Raw genomic sequence first — 11625 nt, 5'->3', positions numbered from 1 at the left:
CGATTAGATTAAGGTACCATTTAGCTGCAGTTTTTATTATAGTTTTTGGGGGTGCCAAACTACTACAGAATAAATAAAAAAATTGGGAGTACCTTGGACCAAACACAAAATTAAAAATGTGTTGTGAATAGATATTATCACACGAACAAGTTTTACATGTTTTTTCAGAAATTATATGCACGTAATTTTCTAACATTATCCTTACATAAATCTATTAAAAATATATTTAATTTTTGGTAATTTTGATTTAATTAAAATATTAAAATATCTAGTAGTTTAATTTCTAAATATAAATAATATTTTAATATTAATATAAAATATTTTATGTTTATAAAAATATTTTATTGTAAAAAATAAATAATTTAACTAATATTTATTAAGTAAGAAATAAATAATGTTTATATCTCTTTAGCCATTTCAATATCTAAAAATATATTTACTAAATATAATAATTTTTACTTTTTAAAATAATATTTTTTCTAATTATTTTTATTAACTACAATATAAACTTTTGCTAAAATGTTTTTACTGAAATATTTTTACCTCACAGTATAAGCACAAATTGCACTAAACAAACTTTAAATAAATAAAAGTTAGTCTCAACCTGATGATATTATTATATCCGTCTGTGTGTGTGAGTGGTTTGGTGAAATAAATTATAAGAAAATATATTAATTGATGAATTCTAGTAATTCATAATCAAAAGCTTTTAGCCAAATAGTTATTTACATTTTTAAAAAAATTTGGAAAATCATAATTAATTTTCACTTTTACCTTGTACAATTGCACGAACATATTACTTTGTACTAATCAGGGGGAAGGAAAGCTCTTCTAGTAGTTCATTATTTTTCTATCATTATAAAAATTAACAACTAAAAATTTATAAAAATGGTAAATTGTGATTTTAATACTATAAATTATGAAATTTTATAGATTTTGACACCAAAGGAAAACACACACTTGTGCTTTTTAAATTTTAATATTTAAGAGAGTCCTGTCCCGGGGGGGGTTTGGCTTAAACCCTCTAAACCAGCAGGAAGCAAAAAGATAAGGGTAGGGAGACATGGCTACCTGGTGCAAAGCTCTCTTCTCTTCTTCGTTTGATCCAATTTTTTCCCCTTTATTTCCTTCCACTTCACGTTCCCTTCTTTCATCTCCCTCTAACTCTTCCGTTTCACTTGTTGATTGTTCAGGCCTCTCTGCGTGCAGCAACTCCCCTGCTCTCAATTCCACTTACTCCTCTATATACCCTCTACCCAGCTACAAAAGACACCTTCTAGCTCTTCCAATTTCTTTTCCATTTAAGAAGCAAATCTGCAGAGCCGCAGAATACAAGTTCCCTGACCCAATTCCCGAGTTCGCTGACTTTGTAAGCTCCTTCCCGTTAATGCTCTGTTGGGTGCCTTTCTTTAGTAGTTTCCCTGTTTGGATTTGTTGCTCTCTGAACTAATATATGTGTTGTTTATGCTTTTTTTGTTCAGGAGACTGAGAAGTTTAGGACCCATCTCCTGAAGAAGCTATCTAAGAAGGATATTTATGGAGATGCCATCGAGGAAATTGTCGGAATCTGCACCGAGGTAATATTTTAGTTTCTTGAATTTATACCCTATTTCATTTTCTGCGACTTCTGATGTTTGCTTAAATTATATATTTAGGATTTGAACTCATGAAAGATGGTCCATTTCTTGATTTTAAGTCTAATCTTTTGTTCACCCGTTAACTTGAATAATGATATCATATTAGCACATTCACCGCGTAAATGTTCAATCAATGAGTGCTTAACGCTGGGGAGTGTTTTTATGTACATACATATGTATATATATGTATATTTCCTAGTTTCAAACGGGAAGTTGTGAATGGGAAGGCTAAGAGTTTTTAGAAGCCTTCTTTTATGTTTCTCATTTTGATGGATGTATTTTTATAATTACTTTCATTTCCTTGTTTTTACATTCAGTAGCTATACAGTATAGAAACCATAACTTGAATAATGTTGATGCATTTTGTTATACATATATCACGGCCAAATGTGTGGTGCAAAGCAGAAGCTTGCCTCATATTCCCTGAGCATTGTTTTGATAACATAGATGGTCATGGCCGTAATGGCACTAATTAAACGAGACCCTGATATTATAATTATGATATAGAAATTACTTGTATTGGTAGATCCCCAAAGTTTGTGGTGCATATAGGACCAAAACCTTTTTTCAGATTCGTTCTACGTGCTTGCTAATCCTCCTTAATGTGAATGCAAAGTTTGCTTCACAAACATCCCATAGTAGCCTGCTTATTAGAAACTTGTTATGAGGTTAACCTCACAAGACATGCCAGGTTGGAGTTTTTGCATTTACCTTGTTCTGGTTTAACTGAGCAGAATGATTGTATTTAAGTGATCTTTAGAAAATTAGACTAAGATAACTTTTTTGTTTGTTCTAAATGTGATAAATAAGCAAGTAAATTGTAACAAAAAAAAAGTGACAGATTTTAGGGGGTTCAATCAAGGTGACTTATTTTCATTAAGAGTAATTCTAAAAATTAAAATATGTTTTATTCCCAAACCCAAACCAAGTATATCAAATCTCACAGAATAACATAAAAGTCGGTTCTGAAAGAAAACATATATACATATCTGAAAATATAATATATATATATATAGTGCTGTGAGGAAAGAACTGTAAAGTAGAATGTACCATGCCCCAATATATGGATTTGTTCTTTTTAGAGGCATTTAATCTTTGTAAATCAAGGTGATTTTTTTTGGTGGATTTCTTTCATCAAACTGTTATAAGGAATCTGTCATCTGATTTATTGTCAATTAGAAGACCCTGCTTCTCTGATGCAGTTGTGATGTGCAAATGGACTTATACACCTTCTGTAAATATATTCTAGTTGACTTCATTCTTGGCATGGATGTGGGAGTAGAACAACAATAAACTATGTAAAATTTTCTAGTCGAATCCATCTCTTGGCATGGATATTTTGAAGTAGAACAGCCATAAACTGTGGAAGTAGAACAGGAATAAAACTATCTAACTATTTCCGCTGAATTTATCTCTTGGCACAGACATTGGAAGTATAACAGCAAGATTATGTTGTTTATGATAATTCTGGCAGATTTTCAGCACCTTCTTGCATACTGAGTATGGTGGTCCTGGGACACTCTTGGTCATACCTTTCATCGACATGGCTGATACTCTGAATGAAAGAGAATTACCTGGTGGACCGCAAGCTGCACGTGCTGCTGTTAAATGGGCTCAGGATCATGTTGACAAGGATTGGAATGAATGGACTGGTGGTGATTAGCAGCTAACTACAAGCCATGTCATAATTTCCTGTACTATGAGTAGTCGTAATCATATTTCATTTTATTGAGCCTGAAATACCATCACAATTCATCAAAAAGATAGCAAAATCTGAAGTTGGAGCAGGTTAGTATCTGCATGAAAGCTTTGATACAAGCTGTTAATGAGTTGATCTGTAAATCAAAGAGGAGAAACTGTTTAGTTCTGTAGGCATCGAGTGGAGATCTTACAGATTTCTGCTTTTCAGTTCATGTTCTAATTGAGGTTTGTAAAATTTTATGACTCTTGAACATCAGATGATGGTTTTGAGTAGGCAGAGTTATTAACCACTTGACTTGTCTTGGATATTTCACTTTGATACTTGAGACTTGCAGTGATTTATCTCCATAAACATAATGTTGCATCTGCTCTACTTCCCATTTAATTTTTACTCAATTCCATATCTTAATTCTTATATGTTATATGTGCATTATTCAAACACCATTTTTCTATTTAAGTTACCACTACCTCTATCCTTAATTTCGTTGAGGTGGAAATTCAATTAATTATCTATATCTTTAAAGGCTTTTCAGGTAAAGACAACCGCTCTTTCTCATTGTATTTTAAAAGTAATATATGAGATGTAGCATTCCTAAAAGAACACCATCTTCTGGTTGATTTTTGTTTTGGATAATCCTGGTAGAAGTAAGAATTTACATACTATTAACCATGCAGCCGAGTACCAAACAAGATAATATTAGAATTGGTGGATTTCAGAATTTAATCAGCCTTATCCATCATTTCATCAATATCTATGAAACGCTCAAGCAGCTCCTTCTCGTGCAAAACCAAGCAATCTTCACTTTTTCCAAACCAATCATAACGTCGTTTGGCAACGTAGTCATACACAGCATCTCTGAGGGGAGTCGGAGTTATCAGCAGTGTGCTTAAAGCAGAGTATGGCAATGGCAAGTATGACATCACTTTCAATGCAGCTGCACAATAATTGAAGAATAACTTAACATCATCCAAATTATCATACAAACTACACAAAAAGCAGAGGACTGAATCAAGAAGCCAGTGAAATTGTACTATGCTAGCATATTCATACATCTAGCTGCAAACAATAAGAGAATAATGCAGGTATATCATTTAAGAGCCAGGGATTGGAAAAGAAATAGAGGCTCACCAGTAGATGCTTGGTGATATGAACCAGGGCCTTCAATGAACAAGAATCGACGGAGAACATCCTCTCTGCTAAGGCCGCTGATTCTCAAGTACGGCTCAGCAGCCTTGGACTGAAGGCAACAGAACTTGATCTTCCTATCCTTGTCTGCTTCAATTACCCATTTAACTCCTGTAAAATTAGAAGTCAGCAAGGTCACAGAAGAATATTCTAATCAGATATAACTGGTGTATGCATAAAAAATGTTTCTCTCTAGGCTACAGGGCACAAGTAATTAGAGTTCAAGAAACTAGTTATATTTGAAACATAACTGAGATACTAGAGGTAAGAACCAAAAAATTCATATTCAGAGAGTAGAAGTTGAACTTCAGGGAAGAAAAAGACTCGGAACAATTCATAACAAGGATGATTTCACCAGTGATTAAACTATTATAAAACCTCTCATACGCTAATTCCATTTAGTATTGCTGCCAGTTTCAAGAAATCAGGTTGGATTTGAATAGACACTCCTTAAGTTCATCATCTTTTTACTGGTTAGGAAAACAAAAAAGAAAAAAAGCAAAGTGCTCTTAAGATTTTCAATGCTTGTGTTTGAACAGATTTTACAGATTTCCACTTCTACATCATCAACTATTTCATGATACTTAAGATTTTAACCCAGATAAAGAGCTAATCCTCGATAAATACGCGAATGACGGTGTACAAAGAAACACCAGTACGCATTTCAATCTAATATTGAAAAAAAAAACGACAAAAACCAAGGAAGCAGTTTAGCAGTACCTCGGTGGCAAAGATGGCAGACTCCATCATAGACGACGACGCGTGGCTGAAGAATATCGGGCAGCAAGGGCTTAACAGTTGGAGTTACAGGTGGGTCCGAGTAGACAAGATCATCTTCACCGACAAGATCAGCTGCTGTACTGGAGACGACGCCAGATGATGACGGCGGCGATGTTGAAGACAATAATCGGTAATTTAGATAACAAGTAGAAGAAAATGTGTTTATAGTTCTTGATTTTGTGAAGTTTCGAAATTGTCTCACCAACATTATTACCGTGTTCAATCTTGCTGTTCCAACAGTTCTAGTTTCTCTTGTCGTCGATCGGCTCAAACTATTTATTAAAGGTGAAAAAGTTTACTTGTTCTTTAAGAACTGAACGGCCAAATTTTTTCCTTTCCTAATGGGTATCTTTCTTCAGCCCATATGATGCAAAACAAATTTTTATTTTTATTTTATTGCGTCTATTCCATTCTAAAATTTTAATTATTTAAATATAAAATATAAACCATATTTGATATGTAATTAAATTAATTTTTATCTATATTTTCAACTTCACAACAATGGATTTCTATTCATCACAAAAATATTTTATCTAAATTATTTGGGATGATGGAAGGGGAAATTTTGAACAGACACAATAAGGTTATATCACTACTGTGATAACACTGAGTGATATTGTAATAACCACAACAAAATCAGAAACAGAGCTCTTCTGTTTTTTTTTGGATGAAATTTGAACGGAGCTTATGAGAAATATAATTGTTTAACCTCAAAGAATATGACCAGCAGTTTTTTCTTTTTTGGAGGGTGGAGAGGAGGGAGGCAGGAAGCTTCCAGGTCCTGGAACTAAATAATTTGTTGACTTTCTCCTGCAATAAAAAATGTATATACTCAAATGTGAGTTGCTTGAGCTATTGTGTCCCTCTGTCGCACTAGTGTTGTATCAACAGCTAATTTAATTGCGGAACATGGTGTCCTCAAAATGCCCCATCAATGGGAGTGAGCTTGGAAGAATATATTGGTATTCTCTTCTCGGTTTAAGTTTCCAGAAGTTGGTTCATCAAATCCAAAGAACAATGCTGATGAGCTCAGTACCACTTAGTGTCGAAATAATTGTAGTTCATGTCTTCTGCAACAAACCTTAAACAGGCACAGTTGTAGTTACTTCAGCTGTCATGCTAACTCCTCCTGAACTTGACCATCTGCAGCCAAGAAAACAGATGTCATAATTTTGATAGGTAAACACTAATTTTTGGAACAAATGAATTACACGTTTTATGCGGTTTTATCTGTGAATCAATATTTTGTGAATGAAATGTGGACTAGCAATTGAATTCCCTCTTTTTTTTTTGGTGGAATTCTTTGATCTTCCCATGACCTAATTGTATAAACTAGAGTGCAGAAAAGCCAGAATCCATTTCCCACCAGCAAGTTTGATTGCCAAATTTGCTTGAGCATCAGCAACAGAGTTGAACTCCTTTTAAAGGCATAAAATAAAATGTCAGAATCTAGCAGAAAAAAAACTTGTCCACAGATCTTATACAAAAAAGGATGCAAGTAATATAAATTGTATAATCACACTCCTAATGAACCCAGAGCAAAAAAAAATTCTTTCAACTCAAGGTATGAAAAGCACAATAATAAATCTCTGTAATCTATTATTAGAGCAGGAATCTAAAAGCAAACTACTGCTAGAAGATTTTTGTTTCCTTGCTCAACTAGTTAAAACAACAATTACTGAGGATTTATCCCGCCTACTTTACCTGAGACCACATTTTTAAAGCACAGCTTACTATAGAATCATAACCTATGTCACTCAATTCACATGCATTTTGCAACATTTGCGAGGAGCTCCCTTTCCTCCTACCATTGCTACGAGCCTTGCTTTCTTGACTTGATATGTCAAGGCTCCTCTCTTCTCGATAATCCATAAATCTCTTATCACTGTATGGACAACTATCTCTCGAGCAGGATACCCTTTTTTAAGTTCTACTTAGCTTCTTTTTGGTCTATTTGATATAGAAGAGCATAGAATGTACAAATTTGAATATTTGAGTAAAGCTAAAAGGGATGGAATGTGTGTTTTCATTAATGGGCTAAATGAATAGCATGTGAGGAATGTAGACCATTCAGAGAGCTGACATTTAAAAAAACGTCTGTGCCTAGAATGAACAGGTTTATCGAACCAAACAACAACACCTATATACTTGTGAAAAATAATACACAAAAGAGAAGAAAGAATAAATTAAATTCGACACACCCTTAAAACATGGTTGATCTGGAAAGAGAGAAATTTATCCTTCAGTTTTTTGGCCTCCTTGTACAATTGGGACAAAGTCTCATTTTTAACCTTCCATAGACCTTGCATCTGCTCCAAAGAGTATCCTCTATGAGGCCAATAGATATTGAGAAAGAAAAGACAATTTATAAGCTTAAATTTTTCTTCTCATCAAGCCAAGCAACAGAACTAATAAATAATACAAGGTACAAGAATATGAAGAACCAACTTTTAAGTTTGTGATTACTGTAACAAACATGAGAAGTTAATAATTCAGGTGGGTCGAAATACTGCTTTCCACTAACCTCCCATCACCGGCAGCTCAAAACAAACACACACCAAATATGTCTCTGTTTATGTATATGCTTTTGCTATGCACATATACATGTATGTATACATGAGAATACTTAAAAATAAACCAAACATGTGGATGGGGGAATAGCTAAGCAAGACTAAAATGGATGAAAACATGGTCAAGCAGATATCAGTATAAAAGTTAACAAACCTGCATACAGACCAGTTTGGAGTCACCTTTGACATGAATACTTGTATAACCTTTTTGAAGAGCATGCTTTAAACCTAAAATTATGCCTCGATATTCAGCAACATTGCAGGTTGCTGTTCCCAAGCCTTCACGCAATTTACAAATCTGTTCAAAAAAAAAAAGGATCAGACATCTATTAGTGTTTAAGTTTAGTTCCTTCAGCAAAAAACTTATACCACACTTCCATCATCAGCTCGCAACACAGCTGCTGCACCAGCCAATCCCGGATTTCCCCTTGATGCACCATCAAACTCAAGAATGCAGGACTGCTGCACATTAACAAAGGAAGCTCAGATCAACTTAATCTATCTAGAAATTTATTATGATAAAACAATAACTGTCACCAAAACAGGCCTTTCATATACTAAAGTAAATTAAATCTTCACCACACAACATAGAAAACACTCAATACTTAGAATATCTACATAATTCAGTCACTAATTTAAAAGAAAATATATGATTAGTTCTCTACTAAGCCACACTTTTGCTGCATCTGCTCCCCCCTACAAAATAATATGATCAGTGAAAGTTGAAAAAATGCAGCAAAAGGAATAATTGGAGGAGGATATCAGAAAAAATTTGACTAGCCTCCATAAAGCCATCAAACTACTTACATCATGAGATGATGCTGTTTGAGCCTCGGCTTGACCTTCTAACTTGGCAACCTTCTTCAAAGGATCGATTGAAATAGATCCTGAAGTGATTTTTTCCTACAAAGAATTTAGCATAATGTAAGAAAAGGAACACTACAATGGAAGAAATGTTTATTTGTAAACCATGCATATTGTTATTATTTTAACTCAAGGATGCAAATCAATATCAGCAGCATCTTTAACAACATAACCTCCTGTAAGAATGAAATGTTCTAGCCGAATATGGAATTATAAACTAAAAGTTTAGAAAAGCACAAAACTTGCAATCTGGCAATTGGAGATTACAAATTCCTGTTCTCATTGATGACTGGTTAATGATGAAATAGAGGAAAAAGAAAACATTTATATTCCTTCTCTTGAAAGTATTGACAATGACAAACAAGCAGCCAAAACTTTTGCCAGACAGTTTAAAGTAATGCAAATACCAAATTTGTAACAATATATTTTTGGAAGAGAATATACACTTTGAATAGCCACTATTTCTTCTATTTGAAAAAAGACATCTAGTTTCAGAAAATGCTACAAGGCCAACTTACCACATTTTCTGAATCAAGCATATCTTTTGATCTCTTTTTGGATGCATTCTTAGTAGAAGGCTCAAACTTGGAAGAAGCTGGTTCCTGAAAAGAAGAGAAAAAATAAAATCTTGACCATGAATCATCAATCTAAATATTCGTCATTCCCTAGTAGGTAGCAAGTATCTTTTTTAGTCAACGTATTATTGCAATCTTCCCCTTAAATCAATATGTACGGTATTAGACTGAAACATTTTCAACATCAAGTCATCAACCATTATCTAAGGTTACTTTTACCATACCACTCTCTTCAGCTCAATCAGACTAGAGAAGTCAGAAAAACATTATCAGATTACTTACACTTCAATTACATAAGGAACATTAGCAGGAAAATATTCAGTTTCAGTAACAGATAACGACACACAGCTAGTACAAACTTTGTCTAGGAGAACCAAGTCATCTTACATGAAACTGACATGGAGTAAGTGTTCCAAAAAGATCTTCTTTCACATCTGAAGCTCTAATAGCATAGATAGCCTTCTTAAGCCCATAGGAGACAAGATATTCTTCAGTATCCTTAGATAGAGAGTATCCCTTGTAAACACTAACAGGAGGATCACATACCTACAAGGTAAAAACAACATATTTATTCCATTATATGTGAGACATCAGAAGCAGAGTAATGCACAAAAATCATACTCCCAAATCTTTTCAAGCAAGTTTTAGAAATAATTACAGATAACATACTGACATAACCAGTGATACCAGTGATATAAAAGCTGATGTAACATAATAGCATAACCAGACTTATGAACGGAACCAATGAGCATTTGCTATACTGAATTAATTTAACCTATAAGAAGTAACGTAAAACAAGTGATTTCAGAAATATTTGATCATCCACTAGTATTATAAAATCCATAGTGAAAATTTTAATTTTATCCATCGTCAAGTTAGATTGTGGAAGGACAAATTAAAAAAGCACAAGATAACTGGATTAAAAAACCGGAGAGACTGAACCCAAGATACAAGAATCCTAGTGCAAAACAGGAAGACAAGGCAAAGAGATAGCTGAGTAGATAAGACCACTCATTACACCTACACTCAACTAGGTCTTACTCCTAAATTGCTTGGGGTTGGGTAAACCGTCATATTATGTAGGAATAGGAGACAAAACAGTCAAAAACAATGAAGTGAATGTATGTTTACAGAGGGGTAAATGATTACCGATGATCCAACTTGGGCCTGGCAATCGGCGAGGCTCTTGTAAATACCAACAATATCCCCTTTTCGCACTACAAAGAAAGCATCTTTCTCCTTGTCCATAACCGGTTCAGGTTCAGAATCTAACTTCCGTCTCTGAGAAGTTTTTCTGCCTGTGCTCCTTCCAGAAGAATAGCAATGGACATGCAATCGTGTCAGCAGAAACTCCAGATCGATTGTCTTAACACTTGCATGCTCAAAATTTGTTTTCCACGACGGTGCATAGCATTGACTCGGAGTACTTCTGGCAATAACATGACTTGTTCTTCTAAATATGCCCCCAGTGTAAGAATGCACGCGCCATAAGCAGTTCATCACAGTTCGGCTGAACCCAGATTACTGGAAGCAAAGCAGTTTCTATCAAAAACAATATAATCGCTAACTATTTAACGAATTATCAATCTCTCTTCTGTTAGATTGAATTATCCAAATATTTGAAGTATTAGGTTTAACAGAGTGGAACATTTCGTTATCACATGACACCAATAAACAATATTCACACAAAAAAAAATTTCAAGGTTCAGATTCTTGAAGAACATTTTTTTGAAATCTTCTTTATCTCCTGTAACGCCCAAAAGCAGTTGATTACTAGTATTTCCCTTCTAATCAAACTTAGCATAAGTTTACACACATTGCAGTCAGAGAATATGGCGTCCACATTAGGAGGCCTACGAGATTTTGGAATTTTCCTTCTTTCTATGATTCCTCGGGAACCAAACGGATAGCAGAACGCAGTAGAAACATAGTTTCAGAATGCACAATACTAGAACCAAAACGACCATTTGGAATTGGAGAAAAAAAAAGTCCTAGCTCCGCAGAATCAGAAATCCTGGAAATCAAAACTGGACAAACTGAAAGTTATAGAAGGCGACAGTATAAAGTACCAGTTGATTGGCTGATGAAGCTTTCCAAAGACAAGAGAGCTGCTTTCTGCTTCTCATGTACACTTCACCCCACACCAGAGCAGAGCGAGATGTCGGAAAGGGAACGGGAATAAGTTCGGGTGTAGAGTGGGCTTTGGGGTGAGCTTCCCTGAGACAAGACATTGGGCCTGGACTTTGATTATGCATTAGGATCCAGTATAGTTAATCATTTCTCTATGGCTCTCATATATTTTTATTAAAAAA

The 11625-nt window shown here is 34.4% G+C and overlaps 2 protein-coding genes across 2 annotated transcripts; one reads left to right on the top strand and one right to left on the bottom strand.

Moving 5' to 3' along the window:
• The first annotated feature begins 999 nt into the window (after positions 1-999).
• On the top strand, positions 1000-3755 carry LOC110822596 (protein PLASTID REDOX INSENSITIVE 2, chloroplastic). The gene is made up of 3 exons (XM_022052730.2): positions 1000-1369; positions 1482-1577; positions 3112-3755. The coding sequence occupies exons 1-3, from the start codon at positions 1064-1066 to the stop codon at positions 3298-3300; spliced, it is 591 nt and encodes a 196-aa protein (XP_021908422.1). The 5' UTR covers positions 1000-1063; the 3' UTR covers positions 3301-3755.
• A 117-nt stretch (positions 3756-3872) lies between these two features.
• Positions 3873-11531, bottom strand: LOC110822781 (uncharacterized). The gene is made up of 12 exons (XM_022052995.2): positions 11383-11531; positions 10463-10837; positions 9701-9859; positions 9257-9340; positions 8682-8777; positions 8244-8336; positions 8029-8172; positions 7506-7616; positions 6671-6722; positions 5245-5421; positions 4468-4635; positions 3873-4273 (listed from the first exon to the last, which is right to left on the bottom strand). The coding sequence occupies exons 2-12, from the start codon at positions 10811-10813 to the stop codon at positions 4059-4061; spliced, it is 1650 nt and encodes a 549-aa protein (XP_021908687.2). The 5' UTR covers positions 10814-10837; positions 11383-11531; the 3' UTR covers positions 3873-4058.
• Between the last annotated feature and the right edge of the window lie 94 nt (positions 11532-11625).

This window comes from Carica papaya, chromosome 8 (genome assembly GCF_054855325.1).
Source record: "Carica papaya isolate Zhongbai chromosome 8, ASM5485532v1, whole genome shotgun sequence".
Classification (NCBI taxonomy): domain Eukaryota; kingdom Viridiplantae; phylum Streptophyta; class Magnoliopsida; order Brassicales; family Caricaceae; genus Carica; species Carica papaya.
This window is presented reverse-complemented; position numbering and strand designations above follow the sequence as displayed.

Excerpts from the sequence above, each read along its gene's own strand:
- LOC110822781 (XM_022052995.2), bottom strand. The coding sequence starts at position 10,813 with ATGAACTGCTTATGGCGCGTGCATTCTTACACTGGGGGCATATTTAGA. Across the intron at positions 7,617-8,028 it reads CCAAACTGGTCTGTATGCAG|CAGATGCAAGGTCTATGGAA; the intron begins GTTTGTTAACTT and ends TACTCTTTGGAG. Across the intron at positions 6,723-7,505 it reads AGATCAACCATGTTTTAAGG|GAGTTCAACTCTGTTGCTGA; the intron begins GTGTGTCGAATT and ends TGCCTTTAAAAG.
- LOC110822596 (XM_022052730.2), top strand. The coding sequence starts at position 1,064 with ATGGCTACCTGGTGCAAAGCTCTCTTCTCTTCTTCGTTTGATCCAATT. Across the intron at positions 1,370-1,481 it reads TTCCCGAGTTCGCTGACTTT|GAGACTGAGAAGTTTAGGAC; the intron begins GTAAGCTCCTTC and ends TTTTTTGTTCAG. Across the intron at positions 1,578-3,111 it reads TTGTCGGAATCTGCACCGAG|ATTTTCAGCACCTTCTTGCA; the intron begins GTAATATTTTAG and ends TAATTCTGGCAG.